The following is a 26,120-nucleotide window of genomic DNA, read 5'->3' on the forward strand; positions in this document are numbered from 1 at the left end:
GGCTCGCACTATCAACTTACAGTTGGCTGCCACCGGCCAGCCTCTTCAAGTTCCCCAGGAGAGCAGAGGCAGTGTCACTATCCCAAGGCTGATCTGGAGTCACTCAGACCCCGGATGGTGTTGGATTAGGCGCTCACCCGGAAGAGCGGCCATCTTGCTGCCGGCGAAACACCCCGACATCTGTTTATTTTGATGTTAGTTGAGTGGGGGGGCACGATCTGTTCCAGTACAAGATTGGTGTGAGTCTGTAACACTTAATACCTCAGTAACAGTATGTATGTGGCTGGTGACAATATCAGCCAATTTTTGTCACTAATTGCATTGCGGCTGTTTGTAGCGTACAGGCCCTTAGGCTTAAAGGATTCCCATATAAGTTGTCTGGTTTCATGAGATACCTGCCTTCTGGATCGACCTTGTGGTTGCAACAAGTATATGTAATCCTCTGCCTTATCCAAATGTCACTCCTTTATCATATGTCGAGTATGTGGCTACATAGAGCTGGCCTTGCCTCTTCTTTTAGAGTTTTTATCCCTCCACTGCTATGAGGTGGGTCTCTTGAAGGATGGCTATATTTATTCCTTGCCTTTTCAGATACAACACAAGCAAAATAGTTTTATCTCAGGGGTGTGAAATTTACTAAAATATCTTCTTGTCCATTGTGCCGGTTGCTTCATAAATATACTTGTCCTATAACAAAATCCACTTGCCCCTTTGGTGCCATGTAGTGCAGCGACAAATTATGGCAGCAATCTCATTATATACTAGCTCTTATATAGTCTCTCTGATTATTTTATTTTATAAAGTTTTACCAGGGCTCATACCATAGTAGTGTTTGAATACTTGCAATTCCCTTATGTTGCCACATTTCCGCAGATCTACATACTGGGGGGCTGAGGGGAGTGGTAAGGAATAGTTCCAGGGTTAGAATGCCCTTTAGAGTCTTTGCAAACCTACTAACTTACATGTTTTAAGGGTTTTCAACAACTCTTCTCTAATCTTTTCCCATATTGAGAAATGTTGGAAATTTACTCCTGACAATGGCAGACCTAAACCTTCCAGAGTTGGGGAAAAAAGTGGTTGGAGGGAAAGCAATCCTGCAAACACTCAGATTTTGGCATTAGCAAATCTACACATGCATATTTGCTCATGCTAAAATGTAGTTCACAGATATTTTCTAGGAGTACTATTTCTTGTCCTACTTTCTTGTCCTACTTCTGCAAATTCTTGGGAATTCATGAAAGCTGTATAGCTGCACTTAATGGAAGGGCATATACCATGGGTGCACTTTTGAGACTTTCTTAAATACTTGGGCCCCTAATTTGGTCTGATGTTGACTGTGACCTTTTGTGTTTATTAAAATGCTATCTCTGACTGGCTTCATTGTGAGTGACAGCATTCTGCTCTTTCACAAGAAGTATATCGGCATACAGAGTAGCTTTGTTCAGTGCCAGTAACCACTGTGGTAGTGTGTGCGTTTTGCGACCAATTTTTATTTTGCTTTTGCCAATGTTTGTTATAATGGCGAGGGCCCGGCAGCTCCCCTACAAATAAGGATTACAAAAACCATGCCAAAACAAGTCACACATTGAAAAAACTAACAAACTGACCACCAATTTCAGACCTACTGGCTTTGCCAATGCTTTATTTTTGTTTCCCGAAATCTCACTGAAACTGGTTTCAATGATTTTCCATTATGAATATTTTTTAGGAAATACTAGCATGCATCAACACATGTTCCCAAATAATGCTGCAAAGAAATGGAAGCTGAAATTTTACAGTAGTTTAGAAAAATGTTTTTTTTCTTGCTTTCATTTTTTTAACCCCTTAATTGCTGCCGTCGGCCAACGGTCGTCACGGCCACTACCTCCCCAGTGCTGCGCACGACCGTTGGACGTCCATTCAGCACTAGTTCCAATGGACAGCGCAGCACTGGGGAGGTTTATTTACAAGCTCTAAAGGGGTTAAAGAACTTTTTATTTTGAAAGCAAATAATCATCAATCTTGCTTTCAATCTTCTGCAAATATTTGCGTCAATTCGGAGAGCAGTCTGCATTATAAATACCCTCATATTGCTAAACTTTGAAAATGTGTGTACACATTTTTATACTGGAACCACTGTCAGTAGTGCAGTCGGAGCTTACAACATTTATTTAGTGCATGCACTCTAATAGTAAAGGCTTTCCATTAATGAACCATAAATACAAGTTTGAAAAGCATTAACATATGGGCAAAAATATTACCTTAACTGCAGACAGTACCCTTCCCTGATCCATAATGTGGTACTGCAAACTGGCAGCCAAAGGGTTTGTGCTGCAGGGGGTTGGGCCTACTTGTCCCAAGGACAAAATACACATGAAAACTTGTTGCCCTTGACCCCAAACAATATGTCCTGGCGTTGGGCTATAGGAGTTCCACATCCCTGTATCTTCTCAGAAATACAGGAACCACAGCAAAGGTAGCAAGTAGCAGGGCTAGGGTGACCAGATATTTAAAAAAAAAAGACATGTCACTAAAATAGGACTACCATTTTTCATCAGCTAAGGGGCACAGAATGACAGCAAGCATCAACCTTGAAAAACAGACAAGGCACTTAGGAAATAAAGTAAAAATGTGAAACCCACTATCACACCTGTTAATTAAATTACTTTCTGCGAACAGCTGCTAACAAGTCTTGCTTTGGAACACAAAACCATGGCTCCCTCGGTTTTTAGTTGACCCTTTCTCAAATCCAGGACATGAGCCAAATTTGCTGAAATCTGCTGAGACAGCTGCTGAAAAAACCTGGACGCCTGGTCACCCTAGCGGCGCTCACCTTCTGAGCAATCCTGTGTCCCGTCTCAGCAAACACATGCATCCTAGGGGGTGGGGAGGTCAGCCCGACGTTTTCACCCTCCTTCAAGACAGTGGATTCAGGAGCCATCAGGCGTGTTAAGTGCGCTCTGCCTCTGCTGATGAGGGATGGAGCCTCGAAAAACTAGTTCCTCCCACAATTAGTGGACAGATTTTTTGGTTCTTCGGTCACTTCATTTTAATTAAACAAATATGATTCCATCTGACTAGCAAAGTGATCTATATGCAGCTACTTCATCTGACCTAGGACCATACCTACTATACTTCCTACTACCTAAAAATGTTTTCTTCCTGCTTTATAATTTCTTCAGAGGTGGCTGCCTCATATGGTGGAGGTACTTGCGTCTGTGATTGTGCTTGGTTTCGCACTTTTCTGGGAAGGAGACCTCATCTAGGACAGCCGGCTTGGAAACCTCTGTCCTGCAAAGCAGCTGAAATTAGCTTGCTCTGTTTTTGTAATTTTTAAGAAAGTTTCATAAAAAGGAAGGCGAGTCTGGGCCTATATAACAGCCCACAGTGGGCAGTTTGACCGCCACCACACATCCAGTGATGGCTTATCTTTTATTCCATGCTCTTATGATACATGTGTTGATGGGCGCTGAAAACACCAGCTGGCATCAGTGACTTTTTTTAACACCTGAGTTTGATAAGTTAAATTAAGTTCTCATTGCACATTGGTAAAAAAGAAAATCAAAATTCACGTTCTTGTCTCTTAAAGTTTCCTATTCTGAAGCCGACCTGTTTTTCTTCTCCGGTATCACCTGCAAGGGTGGTTGGAGCTTTTTTTGGCAGCTTAGTTGCCATACCAATGGCATCTCGTTTACATCTGTCTTCACTGCAAACAAAAGCAGAAAAGCAATACGATGCACATACTGAAGCTCGAGAATAGACACGATGAGCAAGCGTGGAGACTGCCATCTCCATGACCTTTGCAGCTGGATTTTAAGATGGTTATTACTCAATCAGTGAAAGACTCCCTCTTTTTGGTGGGGTGGCTGAGAATGAACATACACTTAAAAATCCTTCATATTAGTCTAACAAGGACTCTCTTCTGAGTAGACTCGTGGCTATACAGAGCTATATGGCAGTGCAGAAGCTTCATGCTGGGTACTTGGAGGATTTGAAGTAACCCCCACATACAGATGGGAGTTTAAAAGAATACCAACCTGGACCCAAACTGTCTGTTCTATATCAGACGTTGCTTCTCAGTCTACCGGAGCTGTTGGTCGGGGAGAGGGAGGCGTGGGTGTGTGACCTGGGCCGGCTTGAAGACGAAGACTTGATTGAGGCAATTGCCGCCCCTGGGGGCGCCAGCGATAGCCTCTCAATTCTGACTTATGCAGCTCAAGCGGTTACACCGCTCATACCTTACAAGAACACGACTGCTTAAAATGGGATCGATTGACACAGGATGTTGCCTATGCTGGAAAGATCCCATCAGGGATTTGATACGTACAGTCTGGCAATGTACTGTCATATTGCCCTTTTGGGGGTGCGGTTGATGGGCTGGGAACCTTTGGATTAATACTGGGCTGGAGGATACCTAGAGATTCAAAATTAACCCTCTTACCCATCACAGCAGATATAGGGTGTGACAGATACCAGAAGCGCTGCTTTGGTTGAGTTTACTGGTCACTAAGCGAGACATAGCACTGGCATGAAAAGACACTATGGCCCCTTCTGTCCACAAATGGGCCACCAGTAAGGATCATTGCATGAGTCTGGAACGTCCAGTTTACTTGGCAAGGAGGTGCCCACAGAAACACCATAAGGTTTGGAAGAAGTGGACTGGACATAGAGGGATACTTATGGAACCCTGCCCACCAAGACCATGGTCCATGATGGGAGACTCGTACCTTCACAGGGCCGCAACAGACTGCAAGAGGTTGGGGGGGGGGTGGAGTCTGTTCTTCTCTACTCTGAGTGAATTGTGGCTATAACATGTGCACTCTAATGGTTACTGATGTGACTCTGTTTTTCCCTACCTTTGGCTCTGAACCATGTGTTGGTTAAAATCACTACAACAAATTCAAAGAAGTAAAGAAAACCTCCCCCAGATTATGTTCCAGGATTGGAATCTTTTTTTTGTCTGGTTCACGTTGATGCATGGTCTTTCTTTTAGCATGCTGAATAAACCCAACTTCGTTCATTGTGAGCAATGATTGGGAAGAACTAACTTCCTTCTAATTGCAAGGAAAACTTGGCAAATAAATAACATCTATGATCTCTTCAATCCGTTTCATAAGTTAATATAAAGTAAGAGTTCTGTAAAAATGATAATAATATCCCTTCGGTCATATAATACATGTAATCCAGTTGCTACTATTCATACACATACTTTGGGCCAATTAGATTTGATCAGACTTTGCAGGATTGATTTGATGGATTCCAGTGTATGAGCTTGGCTGATCTTCCACTGTGAGGTAAGTCACCATTTCAAGATGGCTGCTTAATTCGCAGCCCTCTGATTACCAATCCCTCGAAGGCTGCATGGATCTCCCTGAGGGGTGATATCTGCTTCACACTTGCACTTGTGTGCACTGCATCATGATTCACCACACGGCACACACTTTGGAAAAGGCAGACAAGGGGTGCTTTACCTGGATGCCATAGAGCCCTCTTACATCAGTGCCACACACTTTACCTGGGGCACTAACTCCCCACTACTTTAAACCGTTAAAAGAACAGTCACGCTCTTCTGGAAGTCTCGGGCGACTGTCATGTTGAGGATGACTGGCTTGTTCTCAGCAGCAGTAATTAGCACATAATGTCCCTTCGGGTCTTTTGGGCTCAGTATAAAGCATAGAATGTCTTTTACGAGCCCAAATAGAATGATGTGTACACATTTTTATTTTAAAGAAAAACGATTTTAAACCCTCCTTCCCACTATGTCACCACACCCTTCAGTCTTAGCTCTTTTGTGCACAAGGGCCCTTCTCGTAGAGTAAACTTTGGCCCCCTGTTTTGTACTTTTTAGATGACTTCCTTTTTTCTTAGTGTCTAATATTTGCTATTGGGGTGCAAATTTGCGTTCCCCCAACAGATATTTTGTACTGACCCCCTCCCCCTAAGATCGGGTTCTCTGTGGGTTCCCAAGTGTACAGTGGGAGTAAACAAAGAAATGAAAGTCACGAGTGGACAGTGGGATCCGCAGCATGGTCCAGTGCCACCAAGCCAGCCCCTTCGGGGACCTCTGAAGGATACCACAGTGCTCTCCTGAACCCATTGTTGATGTCAAAGGCTCTACGTGATCCTGGGAAATGGTTTCTGCGGCAGATGGATGGGAAGGAGAGGTGGTAACGCGTTACTCGTACTGCGGACACGCAATGTGTTCTACAGCAAAAGGGTCATCTGTTATGTTTCTCATCCTAGGCTTGTTTGTATCTGAAGGTGTTTTGAGGGCACTCCACTCTTTCATAGGGTATTGAGAGGGAAAATGTACTGTTCTTTGGAGATGTGAAGCTCTTGGAGAGCAACCAATCAGTCTAGGACTTTCATTTACAGTTGTGTGTAATGCGCATGGCCTGCCTCTGCATAGTTAGATTTGTTTTTTGAACACCCTATTGATCAATCATTTATAGAGTAGGCACATTACCCTTGAGGGTCTCGAGGCGCTGGAGATCTAGGCTGCTGCTTGGCGGTATGATCATTCAAACATCTAGGTCTTTTGTTCTTTCCTGGATTGCTGGAGTGACAGTGCGGTCCTGGGGTGCAGGGCAGGTTCTTCCAAGCCTTGGCTGCCAGGTCCGAAAGGGAATCTTCTCCGTTGTTGGTTCGGTGAATCCGTGGGGTGTATGTGAGGGAGAGGGAGGCGGATCAGGGGAACTGGTCAGTCGGTGGAAGGTCAGGCGCTCCCATGACGTGTCCTGGCTAGGATTTGATAGATTGGTTGGTGGTGCTGTTTTAAGAGCAATGATTCATGAATGGGATCCTCTGCGCTCCACGGAGATGGCTCCATAAGATGTGCTTGTGAGTCGAGCAGTAAGACTGGGGGACACCTCATCGGCGTATCAAAGTTCAGTACGTTCTCATGCTTTACTCTGCTTCAGGCTGCAAGCGGGTGTGCCTCCTTCTGGCCGAGGAGCGTTGGGAGCGCTACACAGGGCTGGTTGAGGACTAGGAGGCTCCGTGCTCTTTGGAGTGATGGAAGTCCCTGGTGTAACGGCTGAGTGTGAGGCGGTACTGGTTGTGGTTCTCCAGCATGTCCAGCAGCGGGCGGGAGATCTGCTGCCCAGCTGCAGGCATGCCTTGTAGGGTCGGCTCTAAGCCATGCTGACACAAGGCCTCCCTCCCAGGCATGCATAGTAGGGTCGGTTCTAAGCCATGCTGACACAAGGCCTCCCTCCCAGGCATGCATTGTAGGGTCGGTTCTAAGCCATGCTGACACAAGGCCTCCCTCCCAGGCATGCATTGTAGGGTCGGTTCTAAGCCATGCTGACACAAGGCCTCCCTCCCAGGCATGCCTTGTAGGGTCGGCTCTAAGCCATGCTGACACAAGGCCTCCCTCCCAGGCATGCATTGTAGGGTCGGTTCTAAGCCATGCTGACACAAGGCCTCCCTCCCAGGCATGCCTTGTAGGGTCGGCTCTAAGCCATGCTGACACAAGGCCTCCCTCCCAGGCATGCATAGTAGGGTCGGTTCTAAGCCATGCTGACACAAGGCCTCCCTCCCAGGCATGCATTGTAGGGTCGGCTCTAAGCCATGCTGACACAAGGCCTCCCTCCCAGGCATGCATAGTAGGGTCGGTTCTAAGCCATGCTGACACAAGGCCTCCCTCCCAGGCATGCATTGTAGGGTCGGCTCTAAGCCATGCTGACACAAGGCCTCCCTCCCAGGCATGCATTGTAGGGTCGGCTCTAAGCCATGCTGACACAAGGCCTCCCTCCCAGGCATGCATTGTAGGGTCGGCTCTAAGCCATGCTGACACAAGGCCTCCCTCCCAGGCATGCATTGTAGGATCGGCTCTAAGCCATGCTGACACAAGGCCTCCCTCCCAGGCATGCATTGTAGGATCGGCTCTAAGCCATGCTTGACACAAGGCCTCCCTCCCAGGCATGCATTCAGTGCTCAGCTTTCCTAGGCTCCCTGGACTACCCAGCTTAGAGCAGGTGACTGGTGCACCTGTGGCCTGTGCAGAGCAGAAGCTGCCCTTTGTGACCATCCATGACCCCATGTAGGAGGAGGACGTGCTTTGTGTAAATGAGGGTGAGCTTGGATTGAATTTGGAATCATTGTCTAGTGCCCGTGCTGAAGGGATCATATCCCACTGAAGGTGCTCCCTCGGGGTTTCTCTCGGTTCCCACGTGGGGTGTGCCACGGCCAGCAGGCAGAGGCGGTGCATCCGAGGGGCACCAGTTCCAGCATTTCGGGCTTGTGTATTGAAGGTAGAAATGATTTATTCTCGCAAAACCGCAGGTTTGGCTCTTGCGGTTAAGCTGGCTATTTTCGGTTTGGAAAGCAGCGTCTAACTCTGGCAGGACGAGTGTCGGGGCATGTGGCCAGCACCCAGGGGCAGCGGCTGAAGCCATCTGTCGTGGGGTTTGACCTGTGGGCCGAGGCAGCCCTCTGCACACCTAGCAGCATGTCCCCCATTTATGGACGCTCACTCGGCCGTGCCAAATACGCAATGCTTCGCGCCCAGGAAAAGGATTCCGCTTTGACATACCTTGGCCATTTGTTTGTTTTCTGCACATTTTATTAAAGTTATCAAACGGGACACGCGGTGGGAAATCCGGCGTGGGCCCACAGGACGGTGCCTGACGAGTTACACAGGACACTAATTTTGGCCGGCCCGTGCTCGGATGTCAGCGACAGGCGGCAGAGGGGTGGGGGCCGTGCTTGCTGATCACACACCGACTTCTTTTTATAAACCTCCTCAGATTAGAGCGTCCCGTGCCCTGGAATTCAACAGGTGCTGCCAGCCTGGAGGGAGGGGGCGAGGGAAGCCGTGCGCTGAACACGCACTTTAGGAAACCACTGTCACACTGCAGGGTCTCTGCCCACCCCTGTCCCGGTACACAGGGAGGGTTTGTACCCTGTCCTGTGACGGGTCAGGAAGGCACTCTCGACCCTTCAACAGGTGGGGCTGATCCTGGAGGGAGGGAGGGAGTGAGGGATGCTGTGCGCTGAACACGCACTTTAGGAAACCACTGTCACACTGCAGGGTCTCTGCCCACCCCCGGTACACAGAGAGGGTTTCTACGGTGCCCTGTGACGGGTCAGAAAGGCACTCTCGACCCTTCAACGGGTGGAGCTGATCAGGGAGGGAGGGGGCGAGGGATGCTGTGCGCTGAACACGCACTTTAGGAAACCACTGTCACACTGCAGGGTCTCTGCCCACCCCCGGTACACAGAGAGGGTTTCTACGGTGCCCTGTGACGGGTCAGAAAGGCACTCTCGACCCTTCAACGGGTGGAGCTGATCAGGGAGGGAGGGGGCGAGGGATGCTGTGCGCTGAACACGCACTTTAGGAAACCACTGTCACACTGCAGGGTCTCTGCCCCCTCCCCCCTGTCCCCTCAGAGGCTTTTTCACCCTGTCCTGTGACGGGTCAGGATGGCACTATCGACCCTTCAACTGGTGGGGCTGATCCTGGAAGGAGGGGGCGAGGGACGCCGTGCGCTGAACACGCAATTTAGGAAACCACTGTCACTCTGCAGGGTCTCTCCCCACCCCTGTCCTCTCAGAGGGTTTGTACCCTGTCCAGTGCTTGATTTGAGCCAATGGTTTCTGGTGCTGGGCACCAGCACTTAATTATCAACACCGGTACTTATGAAAGTCTGCCACGTGGTGGCGCTGTTTGTCGAGCACACCAACAGTTGTTTAATTGAATATGCCTTAAAAAGACTAATACCGGTCTCCCAAGCAATTCTTATAACTTTGGGAGTGTGGGATAGTCACACTTTGAGGACTGTGATGCTTAGTAGTTGTTTTGGTAGTGCCATTGGCAGTGCAGGCAGAGGCAATGGGTGGTGCAAGCGGCAGTCGCCTCCTGACAGGCCCGGCACCTATTTTTTCGCAAATTAAGCACTGACCCTGTCCTGTGGTCAGTAAGGCACTATTGACCTTTTGACGGGTTGGGATGATTCTGGTTTAATGCCCCCCCTTTCAAAAAGATATTCATTCACAAAAGTGGAAGTACTGACATGGAGCCTGTACTCCTCTTAAAGTATTGGCTGATTGCAGATTGATTTTCTAGTAAAGCAGTGCTCAGCCGTTTGACCTCTATGTACCACCACTTACTCCTCGCTGGAAAGCGTAGAACCCCTGCCCAAGCAACGTATACCAATTTGAACCTCAAAGAAATACCCAAAGCTGCAGAAACCAAGTATACATCAAACAAATGATAAACATGCAAACATCGACTTTTTTATTGTAATGGGAGGTTTGGAGCTTTTCAAAATCTATAATTTTGTTTCTAAAAGACAGAGCAATGCGCTACCCCCTAGCAAACCACTTTATTTTTGCTTTTAATGCATGCCCTCACCCTGCTTCAACGGAGGCCTCAAATGGCCCTTATTACTTTTGACCTGCTTGACCTGCGGGCTGAAGCTGATGAAGCAAACGTAACTTTTATCGTTCAATTTCAGATTCCTTCACATTTATGTAGCGTTATGAAAGTACACATTTTGAATGTAGCTTTTTTACGTATCCTTTATTTATAGTCATTTTCCAGTGGGTATTGGACCCCTGCATAGATGTTGCGGCCTCCTGGAGCCCATCGACCCCAGGTTAAGAACCTCTGCTCATGTTCTCTCCAAGTGACATGATTCTGTCTAACACTCCACAGTGTGGGAGAGATACCCTTGTAGCAAAAGGGACCGGGTCAAATACCAATGAAAACGAAGATGGAACCCTTAAGTGTGTCACAACTAGATATTCATCATCCTCATCCTAGGGAAACCCCACAACCAGTTCCCATCCACTCCGCCATCTTAACACTGAACTCTGTTTAATGCCCTTGTGTTCTTTTGTACATAATAGCCCCGTCCCTTTGATTGGGTCATTTTAAGAGACGGGGTATTATATACAAAAGAACACGAGGGTGGAAGCAAAATAAGAGTCGAGTAGATTACTGCGAAGAGGATACATTGAAAATTGGAGTGATGCTGCCTATCAATGGGAGCAATGAGGGCAGTACAGGTGGGATATGCCCCAAATGTCCCTAATGAATTTAATCAGTGACCTATTGAGTACTTTGTCCTGATGAGAAATAAGCGGGCAGGCAAGGAACATAGGGATTCTCTGCCTAGACCATTTGGACTAACTATATATATATATATATATATATATATATATATATATATATATATATATATATATATATATATATATATATATATATATATATATATATATATATATATATATATATTTTCTCGCTCTCTGTCCCACTTAGAAATCGGGGCACTCGCGGGTGGGTGCGGCATGCGGTAATGGGCCACCGCAATAACACAGCGCTCAACTCCAGAATTTTTATTTTCCAAAGAACCGCACTCGAGTGCGGTTCTTTGGAAAATAAAAATTCTGGAGTTGAGCGCTGTATATATATGTGTATATATAGAGATATAGATAGATATATGATAGATATATATATAGATATATAGATATATGATAGATATATAGATATATAGATATATAGAGAGATATATGATAGATAGATAGATATATGATAGATATAGATATAGATATATAGATATATGATAGATATATAGATATATAGATATATATATATAGATATATGATAGATATATAGATATAGATATAGATATAGATATATAGATATATGATAGATATAGATATATGATAGATATATAGATATATAGATATATGATAGATATATAGATATATATATAGATATATGATAGATATATAGATATATGATAGATATAGATATATAGATATATGATAGATATAGATATATATCTATCAAGGGTATTGCTCAAGCATATATATATTATTTGAAAAATCAGTTCCATACACCCAAGAGATAAAACTGGTGAGATTTCAACTACACGTGATGGTGAATTAAAAACAAATTTTGTTTTATGATAAATTTATACCTTCTAATACTTTGTACCACCGTAAGAACGCACCAACACCTTGTTATATTTGTTTTTTTCTTTGCATGTTTTGGTGACAGCTTGTGATGATATTTATTTGTCTTTGCATATTATGGTATCTTTTGGCTGTGTGATTGTGCAGACCAGAAACAATTGTTTTTATAAAATTAGATTATAGTTTTGGGGAGATTTTATATTGATGTAATGTTGCATAAACTATGAAAAATATTTTTACACAACTTTTAGTATTGTTACAATATTGTAATATATAAAGGTGATACTGAATACCGTGTATTTTTTATAATTTGAGGATTGATTACATGGAATAAATTAGACATTTTTACATTAATCAGTGTTAAGATAGCTGAGTGTATGGCAATTGGATGTGGCCTTTCCCTATGAGGCTGAAGAATATACAGTTGCGACAGTAAGAATGTGAAACACAAAAGGGATCCTTCTTCGTTTTCAATGATTCTGGTCTGAGCACATGCCTTGGCCATCAGTGACTAAGATGGCGCAACGCATGCATCTCTCCCCATATGTACACAGACAAGACTAGAGTAGTACTTTGTGATGGGCCACGTGGGTGGATTGTAAAGTATGCTTTATTCCTCCATCACTCTCTCCTACTTCCTGTGAATTTTTTCTGGATCTCCGTATTTTACTTATTTGAAACAAAGGCATGTTCGTAACATTAAAGTAGGCATGCACAGCGAAAGTCCTGTTATATCCGTATATTACTTCTGTGCCAGCAGGTGCAAGATGTAAACATAATTTTAAAAAGACCGAGACACCTGAGATGGACACAGCCATCCACTCGTGAGCAAAGGCGCTGATCCAGTGCCTAAGGAAATCAAAAGGGGGAGTGAAGAGGTGGTGCCGGTGGGCACCGAGGTGGGCACGTCCTCCTCTTATCAGGGTTGTAGGTTAATAAAAAAAGGGCCACCTCACATTGGGTGGATGTGTATCCAGATGTCATTGGAATACACCATCTTTGTTAAAATACCCCTCACACACCAAAAGGGCCCTTGGTGTCATGCTTCATCATCGGGGTCTTCCCGTCCCGCTGCGGGGCGGGGCAGTGCTGCGACAAGCGGATACGCCGGAGCACCTTTAGATGGAGGTGCTATGTGTTGGGAGTGAGTGTCAGTGGGGTCAGGAGTGATATAAGTGTGAGTTAAAAAATACCTGGCCTAGTGGAAAAAAGAATTTTATTAAACACTGGCTGGTATTATTAAAAGAAAAGTGAAGCGGAGAGATGGAGCAGGTTAATGGGCTCTCTCTCCTAAGTGGGTCAACATGTTTCGAGGCGCAGGGCCTCTTCGTCAGGACCTAGGGGAGATCCCCCTGTCACTCACTAATGTTTCTCCACATAGGTAGAAAAGTGTATGTACAAAAAGTGAACAAAAAAGGACTATGTGAGTAACTACAATTAATAATTACAACACATATGCTACCACACTAATAATGTAGTTTGCCTGCAAGGTAAGAACAGTAGATTAAAAATGCGCCGATCCCAAGGTGCGCTTAACTCTAATTCACCTGTAATGGAAAATGAGAAACACACAAAAATATACACGATAGGGGTATGGGATCAAGCGTAAACAGTGAAGATTGTTGAAGCATTTCATCAGAAAACACAAGGTCAGTCACACACAGAATAAGTAACACAAGGAGGTTGAGAATAGCCAGGGGTGAAGGTATTCAAATGCATACTTATCAGTGGGGGGGTCAATGCCTCATGAGCCAGCTTAAGACAGAAGGGTATGGTGGGGTCCCAACTGCAAAGAGGGAGAAGAGGGAGTATAATGTAATTCTGTCCCAAAAAGTTATATAGTTCAGCTCAACCCGGTAAGGTTGGGATACAGGCTTCATCCCAGTGGAGACGGCTATGCCGTACTTACTGTGCCCCTAGCACGCTTGTGCTTCCTCCTTCGTCCGCGGCTTCCGTGGATATGAGGGAGGGAGAGGGCGGCGTGTTTATATACTGGATAGTAATTGGTTAATTGCTCAATTAAGTACTGCGAAAGCCCGCCGAATATATAAGGGCCAGAAAAAGAAATAAAGCGGGCGGCCATGTTAAAGTGTTAGGTAGTGCCTATGGATGTAGTCAGGATCTTCGGTTCTCAGATCGGGTACCCGGTTAATACCGGGTGATGACACTATTCTTATGTCTACGGCAAATCTTAGGTTACTGGTTTAACGGGCTCAGAAGATCAGCCGCTAACAGCGCACAGTGCAGTCCGCTATGTCCCCGCGCATGCGCCGTAGCATTTGCACAGTGCGCATGCGCGTCGGACAGTCACTGAGGCCGGCGCGCATGCACACAGTTACCCTAGTCCGGTGTCTCTAGCTGACACGCGCGACTCGGGAAGGATTGACAATACTATTAGGTTAGACATATTATGGCTGTAGAAACGCTGATACAGATAGAAATAAATCTTGTCCATATTAATATTACTCTATTACATCAATGAGTCACTAAAACTGCAATGTCCGATATAAGAGGACCAGTGGGGTTAGAATTTTAAGGTGCTCAGATGTTTAAGCAGGAGTGTGCCAATTGTTATGATATGTTCATATATATAAACACAATTAAGTTCGGGGGGGGGGGGCTGGAAGGGGTGGAACCTAAGGGGAACTTTTACTGTAGTACCTTTGTGCTACAGTGGCTATTTTTTCTTGGATATAGAGGTGTCTGCAGTAATAACACATAGCGAGCTCTAAGTGTTCAATTGAGCCCACGGGATGTCATCGTTCAAGCCAGTGCGATGTGTCCCTAAGCGGAACACCCAACGTTGTTCTTTCGATAGAAGGTCTCTATCGTTGGGAAAAGCCTCAATGACAGTCCACTTCAGGTCATGGACACTGTGTCCTACAGTGGCAAAATGTGCAGACATTTTCGTAGTAGACCTGTTGCAGCGTACATTGCTGCGGTGTTCACCCATTCGAATTTTCACGGGTCTGCTGGTCATACCTACATACTCCTTGTTGCAGGGACAGGTGATTAGGTACACCACATTGCGACTATTGCAATTAGTGAAGGCTCGCTGCTCCCATGTAGTCTGGTTAGAAAAAGTGATGCTCCTGCTCTTCCTTGTGTATTGGCAAGATACACAGGTCCCACAAGGGTGGTGTCCACTGACCCCTACGACTCTAGAGGGTTCAATTGCACCCGTTGCTTTTGGTCTGGTGTGGACCAGGAGATCCTTGAGGTTCATTCCTCTCCTATGTGCAAACATGGGTTTGGGAAAGTCCAGTTGTCCACATGATAACACCCTCCAATGTTTGTTCACGATCTTCGTGATCTGGTTGGAGTTGGTGTTGTAGGTGGTTACGCAGATTGGGCGTAGGTCTGGTTCTTTCGCTTCCGTGTCATCCAAGAGGGCTTCCCTGTTGTTATTGCGTGCACGTTTAAGGCCTTTACGAACAATGTTCGCCAGTTACTGTCTGTTCAGGAGTTTGCACTCCAGGTCTGCTGCTTGTGTCTTAAAATCCTCTATGTTGCTACAATTGCGCCGTAGGCGGAGAAATTGTCCGTACGGAAGGTTCTCACGTAAGTGGCGCGGATGGAAACTACTGTACAAAAGCAGACTGTTCTTGGCTGTGGGTTTGAAGTGAGTGCTAGTTGCAAGTTTACCTCCTTTGGGGAAGATGTTTAGATCTAGAAACACCAGATTTTCGTTAGAAGCAGTGTGAGTAAATTTTAGGAACCGATCTTGTTGGTTCAGCCAGTTCATGAAGCAGGTAACGGAGTCTAGATCGCCCCTCCAGATGACAAATATGTCATCTATGTACCTCTTCCATGTAAGTACATGATGCCTATGGGGATTGCTCTGATCCAGAATTTTGGTGGATTCCAGGTGGTGTACGTAAAGACCTGACAGACTGGGGGCACAAGTGCTCCCCATACTGGTTCCGTGTCTTTGGAGGTAGTAGGTGTCCTCATATTGAAAAAAGTTCTTTGTGAGGGACAAAGAGATGCATTCGAGGACCACTTGTCTGGGGGTGTGGTAATCCCAAGGTGTGGAAAATAGTACTTCCTCTATTATCTCCAAGGTTTCTCTATGTGGAAGACTTGTATAGAGGCTCTCCACGTCAAGTCCCACAAGAAGATCATGTTCCGGGTCAAAGGGAACATCCTTGATCACTTGGAGGACTGCCTTGGTATCCCTTAGATAGGTGTCGGTGGTCTGCACAATTGGCCGGAGGAATGCGTCTGCAAACTTAGATAATGGTTCCAAGATCGAGTTTATGCCAGACACTATCGGACGCCCAGGTGGATAAGGGGCGTCCTTGTGAATCTTGGGTATAGTGTAAAAGTACGGTACTTTTGGTTTGTCTTGGATTAGAAAATCACTCTCTTTTCTAGTCAGCCAATCGTGAGCTCTGGCTTCCTCAATCATTATCAGGATCGATATCCTCACTTCCTCAGTTGGATCTTCTCTTAGCACCTGGTAGTTACGCTCATCGTTCAACAGTTTCCTGCATTCCCTGTCGTAGTTACTATAGGTCTGTACAACTGTAGCCCCACCCTTATCGGCTGGTTTGATCACAATAGTTTGGTTATTTGCAAGTTCCTGCAATGCAGCCTGTTCTTGTCTAGAAGTGTTCCGAAAGGAGATCTTGTCACCGTTGGGTAATTTCTCAAGATCTTCCATTACTGCTTTTTCGAAAGTAAGGAGTTCTACAGGCATGGTGGAGTCTAGCGGGGTAAAAGTCGACTTTTTCTTTAACCCTGTATCAGACTGTTCGGTACCTTCGTTGGTAGAGTCCTGAAAAAAAGCCAGAAGTTTGAGTTTCCTCATGAACTCTTTCATCTCTTGGCAGATTTTAAACTTGTCCATTTTGTTCGTGGGAACATAGCCTAGACCTTTTGACAGAACCTTCTCTTGGTCTTCTGTTAGCTCTTGGTCCGACAAGTTCACTACTAGGTTCCCCGGCTGGTGGAGGCTGTTTGGCTCCGGGTTGATACACCTGGTGCGGTCTCTGGTGGTTGGTTCCAATGAAACTGATTTCCTTTTCGATTTCTTCCCCTTCTGGGGCCTCGGCGCTGGCCTAAAAAAGGCTGCTGCCCATAGTAGTTAAACTGGGGAGCCTGTGGGTCCCAAGGTTGGAAGGGATGACCCATGAAGGGTGGAGCCGGTGGGTATTGCATGTATCCTGGGGGTGCCTGGTATGGTATCCACCCTCTTCCACCCCTTGGGAATTGCCCTCTGAAAGAGGGTTTCCCTTTGTTTGCACCCTGATTGCTATTCCTACTCGAGTTAGAGCTATTCGAGCTAGTATCAGAAAGGTTGGTGTCTTGATCACTGTTTTGACTTCTTGACACATAATCTTTCTTAATGTACGGGTAAATCCGCTCATGTGTGAACTCCTCTGTGTCTTTTTTATGTTTTTTACTTTTGCTTTTTTTCAGAGTGAGTTCGAACTCGGTCATTTCTTGGTTTAGTTCCTCGAGTCGTTTTTTCAGGGCAGTAGGGGATAGGTAACTCTTGATTTTAACTTCCAGTTTCGAAATTTCAATTTTAAGTTCTTGGGTCAGCTTTGTCGCTGTCTTCACGATGAGAACCAACCAATCTCTGGTGCATCTCCAGCTAATCAAGGACCAATCTCGTTTAAATTCGAGGTCGTGGGTAAAGATGAAAGGTTCATTCTTAACTATTAGCCCAGATGGGGCTGTCTTGGACTTCAGATATTCCGACATGAATAGACCGTGGAGGGCCGTCTTGATCTGTGTTCTTCTTAGCACAGCCAATTCGTCCCAATCACTATCGTTCATGCATGGTTCGGTGTTACTTAGCCCTTCAAAAGGGCGGAGCGTGGCTAGAATTCTATCGACTTCCTCATCGTCAAATGTGAGGCCTCCTGCATCCTCCATGATGGATGGCTACTTAGAATGAGTGTGTGGTGACTATGTGTAGGTGTTTAGCTGTGATGTGCGTGAAAAAAAATATAAATATAAACACAAGGCAACCATACCCTTCTGTCTTAAGCTGGCTCATGAGGCATTGACCCCCCCACTGATAAGTATGCATTTGAATACCTTCACCCCTGGCTATTCTCAACCTCCTTGTGTTACTTATTCTGTGTGTGACTGACCTTGTGTTTTCTGATGAAATGCTTCAACAATCTTCACTGTTTACGCTTGATCCCATACCCCTATCGTGTATATTTTTGTGTGTTTCTCATTTTCCATTACAGGTGAATTAGAGTTAAGCGCACCTTGGGATCGGCGCATTTTTAATCTACTGTTCTTACCTTGCAGGCAAACTACATTATTAGTGTGGTAGCATATGTGTTGTAATTATTAATTGTAGTTACTCACATAGTCCTTTTTTGTTCACTTTTTGTACATACACTTTTCTACCTATGTGGAGAAACATTAGTGAGTGACAGGGGGATCTCCCCTAGGTCCTGACGAAGAGGTCCCGCGCCTCGAAACATGTTGACCCACTTAGGAGAGAGAGCCCATTAACCTGCTCCATCTCTCCGCTTCACTTTTCTTTTAATAATACCAGCCAGTGTTTAATAAAATTCTTTTTTCCACTAGGCCAGGTATTTTTTAACTCACACTTATATCACTCCTGACCCCACTGACACTCACTCCCAACACATAGCACCTCCATCTAAAGGTGCTCTGGCGTATCCGCTTGTCGCAGCACTGCCCCGCCCCGCAGCGGGACGGGAAGACCCCGATGATGAAGCATGACACCAAGGGCCCTTTTGGTGTGTGAGGGGTATTTTAACAAAGATGGTGTATTCCAATGACATCTGGATACACATCCACCCAATGTGAGGTGGCCCTTTTTTGCTGATCCAGTGCCCACTTGATGTATAGTGAAAATAGTAGGTCTTGCTAACAGTTTTAAGCTTGCCGGTAGCCCAGACCCAAAAACTGCAGGCTATGCCGATTTTAAGGTTCTGCATAAGCAGCTGTTATTGCCAAAACGGTAGTTATTCCTTCTATTTGAATTCCGTACTTAAGGCCACCCCCTCTTCAAAAGACCATTTCCTTGCACTGTCAGTGTCTAAACATATCCACCTTGTTCTTCTTTTTCACTTATTGTGAAGACTTCCATTTGTTCAATTCAATTCAAATAATCTTTATTCGTATACGAGTATCCATAAAAGCACAGTTCATCACCACCAGCAGGAAAAATACAATACAGGTTTAAAAGCGCATAGATTCACATTAAAATCCAAACAAATACAATATTACAACAATACATTTCCAAGTAAAAATGATAAAAATTACATGACATTAAAAAAGGGTTGGACGGGCATACAAGATCTAGCAGTATTAACAGCATAATGCAAATATGAAATTAGGCAAGAATACAAAATCAGCAGCATATTATCAATAAAGTGCAATAGTGTTTAGCAGGATGGTACAGATATGATTAATTGTAACCACCCATCTTGGTTATGCCAATAGTAGGAACAACATACAAAGTACTTTGTTTATGAGCAGTATTAACAACATCGGCATAGGATGGGTTTATATGTGGAAAAAAGGGGCGATGATAGCTATATTCCGCTGGGCAATGTTATGTACACTTATCACATTAGAATTCTTGCATGGAAGCACGTGAGCGTACCGCTGCTTGTAAAAACCCGCTCGCCCGGCAAATCAAATCATCACTTTCAAGCATTAAAATTTCAAAGTGTGCGGATTTAAAATCAAGAATTGACAATGCTTTAAAATACGGAATCAAATAATGTTTAGTGTATTTTACATAAAATTTGCAAAAGAATTAGAAGTGTATCTCCGTTTGTTTGCTACCAATGCCACAAGGGCAATACGTCTGCTCAAAATTATTACTGAATCCCAAGGGGAAACAGAGTAGATATTTTATGCTGCCATCCCTAAGGCGGAAGAGTAGACTCCTGTCCCATCGCCCAATATTCTTCAAGAGGTATTTGTGGCGTATGAGGTTGGGTGCCCGGTACCTCCAAAAGTGGCATGTACCTAGCAACCGATGGTTTTAGTAATCTTTAGTAAAAATAATTTTCCAATCAAACTTGTTTTGTCTAGCGAATTACCTGTGAATGAAAGTCACTTTTTTATTTAGAAAGTTTATAAATCCACTCTGCTTTTATTAAATGAATTCTCACAATCCTTTTGTTTCAGTTTACTAAATGTAAAATTAAACTTTGTGTAAAATGTAATTACAATGACCAGAAGACGTGCAGTTGTCTAACTTTTTTAATTGACTTTTGGAATATTGAAATGGAATTCAAGGTCTTTCTTGTGATTTTATGTTTGAAACTGAATTAAAAAAAAATATGAATCTGTGTATAACGGGTTAGCAATCGCATACTTTTTTTGATAATCCTTTGTAAATATACTGAAAGATAGGAAGACAAGCTATCCATAATTTAAATAATAAAAACAATTTATAGGGTGTGTTTATTTACTTGGGTTGGCCAACTTTTTTAAAATTTAACATCCTTTGTTTCCCCCATGTGCAGGGCTTTGTGAAAGATGTTCATGAAGATTCAGTCACCATTGCGTTTGAGAACAAGTAAGTCCCACTACAGATCCAGTGCTGTAACTTGAATATGTAAGTTGTGTCCATCAGTTTTTTTTCTGTAGCAGGGCGTCACTTGATGGGTTTGAAATCCTCACCAGAGCAGTGTTTCTTCTTTTGTGTTCGAGAGAAGCAATACTTAGTCCATACATCTGGGTTGTTGTGTTGCTTATACAGCGGTTGAATATCAAATGCTTCTTTGGCAAAGCAAAGTGTCATGCAAAAATATTCTCCATGCCGCTTCACTGTGCAGCCAAATGCATGACATACTTTTATTTTTTGTTTGTTTTATGTAGCACGAACTCGACCCGAAGGTATCAGTTCGCTTTACATGAGCACCAGTTGCATTACGGACTGACACATTCATTTTGTTAAGCAGGGGGACATTAAATGATTTGCCCAGGATCACAGGATGTTGCGCGTTCCTGCGGAAACCTGAACCTGGTTCCCCAGCTTCGAAGGCGACTGTTCTAGCTGTTGGGCCACATCCTCTCCCATACTTCAACATACATTAACAGAGCCAACTAAGTCTCACCTATGCAAGAGCTATTGGCTTTGCCAATGTGTTTTAGCCATGTTGTACACAAGTGTGGCTGCTATTCAACATGGCTAAAAGTTAGCGGCATAGAGGAAAGCACCATGTCTTAGAGCGGCATGACTGGACGTAGAGTGGTGAGTCCTAGGAGGGAGTGAAGTGGAGTGGGGTAGAGTGGAGCATGCATTGTGTGGTAGTGCACTGCCATTACAAACAACACATCTTCATTTGAAATTACCATTACATTTGCGCATACAGTTTTGCTGTTAAACTATGCAGCAGACAATGAATGTGTGGAAATGGTATCACCTAGTATATTGATTTGTTTTGATTACATTCAAATATGTTTCTTGCGCACTTAAGAATTACAAAAAAGTGCTTAATTTGTTCTTTCCTCATTCTGATGTATTCAGAAATATTTGTACAGTTAATTTACACCCATTTAAATGTTGTTGTGTTTTAGAAAAAGGCGTAAGCAAGCAAGTAAAATTAATTTGTAGAGCGCACACTGCCCAAAGGTGTTAGGATGCTAGCAAAGCCAAGAAGCTGCGACAGAGGCATGGAGCCGAAAGGGAAAAAAGCTTCCCCCTTTCACACACCCCAGAATTGCAGATAAATCCTCTCACTTTAAAGTCAGAGAAAGAAAAGTAAACCCCAAGCTCCCTCAGGGGACAGAACCTGGTATTTAACCACTGTCTTTGAATGCATAGCAAATGTGATGTGGACGAAATGCAAGGGCCTCTTTACAGAAAACGAGCACTCGCGGAAGCCTACAGTAAGCAGGCTATCCTCCATGGGAGGGACGAACTTGTGTTGGTCAGCCTTAAACAAATAAGCCAGTAAACAGAAAGCAAGCAAATGTGAGTTACAAACCACTAAGTAAATCGTAAGGAATTGGCAGAATGTATTCCAAGCTCAGCTTTCCAAATGTCCCCAAGGTGTCTTTAGCAAACTAGACAGTTGTGCTGTCCGATAGGCTTCAATCTAAAAAGGATACGGAGTGTATACATGATTGACTGAGCTTCTGTGGTTGTCATTGCATTGTTTGTAAGTTTTGAAAAACATGGGATGTTCTGGGGTTTCTAAGGTACTTATGATACCAAGGGTTTCTGATGAACCTATGAGCAGATACATCACAGAACTTTGGACTTAACAACTTATTTATCTGGTGAAGGTTGCCAACCTAAACAAGCATTGGCAAAGCCAGTTTTGTTGTTGTTGTTTTTAATGTTTTTACCCATTGCCCTGCAGCATTGTGAGGGGGAGGCCTATTGCGGCATTATTTCATAGAATCACGCATGCATATGCCAGTGAAACGGTACAGGTGCTTTCTCTTTTTTAATTTATGTAACCAGCAAATTATGTAAAATAAAATGTCACTAGCATGCTTTTAAAAAATTTTTTTTTTTTATAAAGTCCTAAGGCATGGAAGCAATTTGCTGCCTGGCCCGGCAAAAAAAATGACATAAAAAAAGGCCTGCTGATGTTTTGTGGGGTAGGATCAAGTGGGAAGCAACAGGGAGTGGCTGGAAGATAAACCAAAATTAAAACCAGGTGGGAGAGGAGGGAAGGCGGCAGAAGAGGTAGACAGCAACATGGAAGCAAGAGAAGAGTGCAACTCTGGCTGCGGCATGTATTTGGCAGGGACAAGAAACACATGAAGGAGAGAGCTGTAAAACTCATGCACACTCGTGGAATGCTTAACCAAAAAGAGAAAGTAGTTCCTTAAAATTAAGCAATCAAAGTATACAAGTCAGACAATCAAAATGACTAAAGAGGGGTACACAACAAGAAGAGGAAGGCAGACCATCGAATAAAAAGGAAGCACATTGATAAAGTCAACCAATGGTAAGGCATGGGCAAGATTTGTTTGGTAAGCCTACGCAAGGTCTTTCGCAACATCTAAAAATAGCCTCAGGAATACGGGGAGCCAGTGCAGAAGATGCAGATTAGGGATGATGTGTTGTGTGTGGCAGGGGAGCATTTCGGCTGATTTTAAGTTTTGTACAGTGTTTTCTTAAGGTGGAAGAGGTGATTTTGATTTCTCTGGCATCAAGAAACGTAAGAAATTAAGTTTCCTGGTCCGTCGTATAGCTGAATGTCGCGGAGCTGGTGACAGGCATTTCTACATTGGCCTGGGGTGCTCTCATAAGTTAACTGCCTGGTTATGTATATATAGACCCCGACCTGGGCAGTGCTGATGCACACATTCCACACGGGAGAGTCACTCGCCTTGCAGATAGCGTGCAATTGGATATGTCCCAAGATCCTCATGCTGCTTTCCCACTGGTGCAGTGTGAGCACAGGCCCTCTTGTTCATACATTCCCTCTTCGAAGTCACATATGCAATGTCGTTTTCAGGCAGATAACTGTTTCCTGGACTTGTTCAAGTTTGGTGATTGTCTAATGGCCCAGAGCCAAATGTTCTTAAAATAGCTTAATGTGAGCCTGCTGACAAAACACACATTAGTTGTTGTCTTACAGGACACTGTGTCTGCCCCTGTAATCTTAGTTCATAGGGTTTTCCTTAATTGCGTCCTCCTCCTGACAGTTCATGCCCTGTACAGATTCATTTCTGTGTGAAACTGGGTGGAAGACGCTTTGTCTGCATGTGGCATGTGGTAGACCATGGACGGTAACCTGTCATTCCACACTTGGAGCAGATATATAGTGGAGATGAGTACTTCTTTTGCTTGATCGGTCATCACTTGCCTGCCTCTCAGACGTTCTAACTATTCAACTGGTGTTTAAACGCGCAGGACGCACGACTTGTTTCTTAACCAAGAGCGGTTCCTTTCCACTTCTTTTCCCTTTCATCCCACATTCAGTCCAGTTTCCAAAATCCTTCACTCAGGCCACAGATTTGGGTTAAATAATGATGTAGAACCAAAGGCAACATTTTGATGTCAGAAACCCATCATGCACTGGCGTAAAACTTGTAATAGCGTACCCTCAAAGTTATTTAACTTCTTACAATTAGTATTTAAAATAGTATAATAAAACTAAAACATTGTAGAGGAGCTTATCGATCTTTCCTCCAAGAAATATTGGCAAAGACTGGAGTAGAGTGCTGCTTGTCAATGTTATACAAACAATACTTCATATGATTTATATTGCTGCCAGTCCCAACTATTCAAACGAGGACAGGAGGCATTTTGAAAGAAAAATCTGTTATTACTTTTTTCTAAAAACCTAATCATTTAAACAATTGTATGTGGAGGAACCAATGCATCTAAAAGACTTTGAGGGATTTGCGCTATTGACCACTCAAGAGATTTTGACACATTCGTGTCCATAGTTACATTTTACTTACTCAAATTTTAAACACTGGAATGATGTTCATATTCCCTTTTAAGGGCAAGTGTTGTATTTCAGAGACACATTTGAAGTGGAGTAAGCTCCAGTCCTCCTTGCAACAGTCTCTTGCCGTTGCTGCCTCTACCATTTTGACACTTTAGTGACATGCCATATGTTCCCCCAACTCCCACCCTCCTCACTTTCCTCGGATTGAAGACACCTGCCAGAGTCCCTTTTTATACCATTGGCTTTTTGAGTTATTTAGATGGCCGGCAGGGTGTTTTTTTTTTAAACCGTGTCTTTAAATGCACTTCTGCCAGAATCTTTCAGGCTGCTGTCAGATGAGAAGCCCTGCCCTGAGCTCCCGTCCTGCCTGAGACAGCTGCAGGTTTGCAGCAGCTGTCGCTTCCTCGCTGCTACGATTTGGCACTAAGGACGTTTTGTCAGCTGTGCTTTAAAGCTTCAGCAGTTATAAGAAAGTTTTAGGCAAATGTACAGGGGAGCCTGAACTCTAAACTGCTATATAGAATGCTTCTCAATCCCTCTTATCTGATGATACTCAGATGTGTTTTATCTTCGGTATTTGACCTACCCCGAACATAGTTGCAAGGTGCAGCCCATCCTTCTACAGAACATTTTTATTGCAACTGTAGCGCCTCAAATATGAGGTTGCAGTACATGAATAACTAATGTGCTTTCGGGGACTTGTTGAATCCGAAAGACATAAACCGAAGAATGATGGGAAGGGAGAGGAAACATGCAAATGGGAGAGTACTTGATGGTGGTTACTTTTTAATTCGCATACTTATACACACTTACCATCATCTAAGTTTATTTGGTACATTGGCAGGACTTGTTTTTGTTTTATATTCATCAAGAGAATGCAAAGCATGATAAAAATTGTAACAAGACTGAGTGAGAGACAGAACACAATTCCACTGCAAGAGCAAGTGAGGAAACTATTTATTTACACGGAAACCTCACCAGGGTAATTATGTGATTTATTGGATTTCGTTTTTTGGGGAATTGGCAGTTCCAGATTGATAGCCCCGGTTATCAAGAAAAGGGAGTAATAGTTTCTGGAGTTACACCTACTAGTATTGACTTGTTGGTAATATTGATTGCTTACCCTATGAGGGCAATATCCCTATCCCACAACTGTGAAATATATTTAAGTAAGGTGTAGTAAGCAATTCTCAATAATAAACATGTGGCTTGATAGTCCTTGAGTAAAATAGTGGTAAGAGATTACGTACTAATCATCACATTCATTTATTCTAATGCAGTTAGAAACAAATGAAAACTAATCGCTAGTATCTCAGTGTGGTATAGCCCACTTCTTAAAGTCAGTACACCATCTGTACTAGGATTTGAGCAGATTACTCCTACATTTCATTAGTAGTGGTCCGTATGGCCCCTGTGATCCAGTCACAAGTCAATCACAGTGAATTCAGATGAAGGGTCTCTTCTAAAGGGAAGAGGGGAATTTAGCAGGTCAAAGGTCAAAAGTGTATGTGCTAAAATGGCATCCATGTGGTAATGGAGCTTCAGTAGTAAAAACTTACTGCTAGTAGTTTAGATTCCACGTTGAATTGGTCTCAGCTGGCTTCGTGTACTTTATCACTTTTGATAAAGCAAGAAATAAGAACAGTAAAAAGGTTGATTAGTGAAAGAGGGGAAGGCGTATTCAAGGTTATTTGCTAATTCACTTCCTCTTCCATTTAAGAGAGTTCATCTGAAATCACTTTCATACACTTTTGACTGGACAGCAGGGATTGAACCGACCGCTACTAATGAAAGGTAGGTGTGTCTGCCCAATTCCTAATACTGATTATGTAATTG

The 26,120-nt window shown here is 43.9% G+C and overlaps 1 protein-coding gene across 2 annotated transcripts in view; it reads left to right on the forward strand.

The window, feature by feature from the left end:
* The window catches only part of FXR2 (FMR1 autosomal homolog 2), a 352,487-nt gene that overhangs the window by 83,317 nt on the left and 243,050 nt on the right, over nucleotides 1–26,120 (forward strand). For both annotated transcript variants that reach the window (XM_078670012.1, XM_078670013.1), the window contains exon 2: nucleotides 20,388–20,440. In XM_078670012.1, the coding sequence (XP_078526138.1) occupies nucleotides 20,388–20,440 (53 nt within the window). The remainder of the gene's footprint in view (nucleotides 1–20,387; nucleotides 20,441–26,120) is intronic.

Source organism: Lissotriton helveticus, chromosome 12 (genome assembly GCF_964261635.1).
Source record: "Lissotriton helveticus chromosome 12, aLisHel1.1, whole genome shotgun sequence".
NCBI lineage: Eukaryota > Metazoa > Chordata > Amphibia > Caudata > Salamandridae > Lissotriton > Lissotriton helveticus.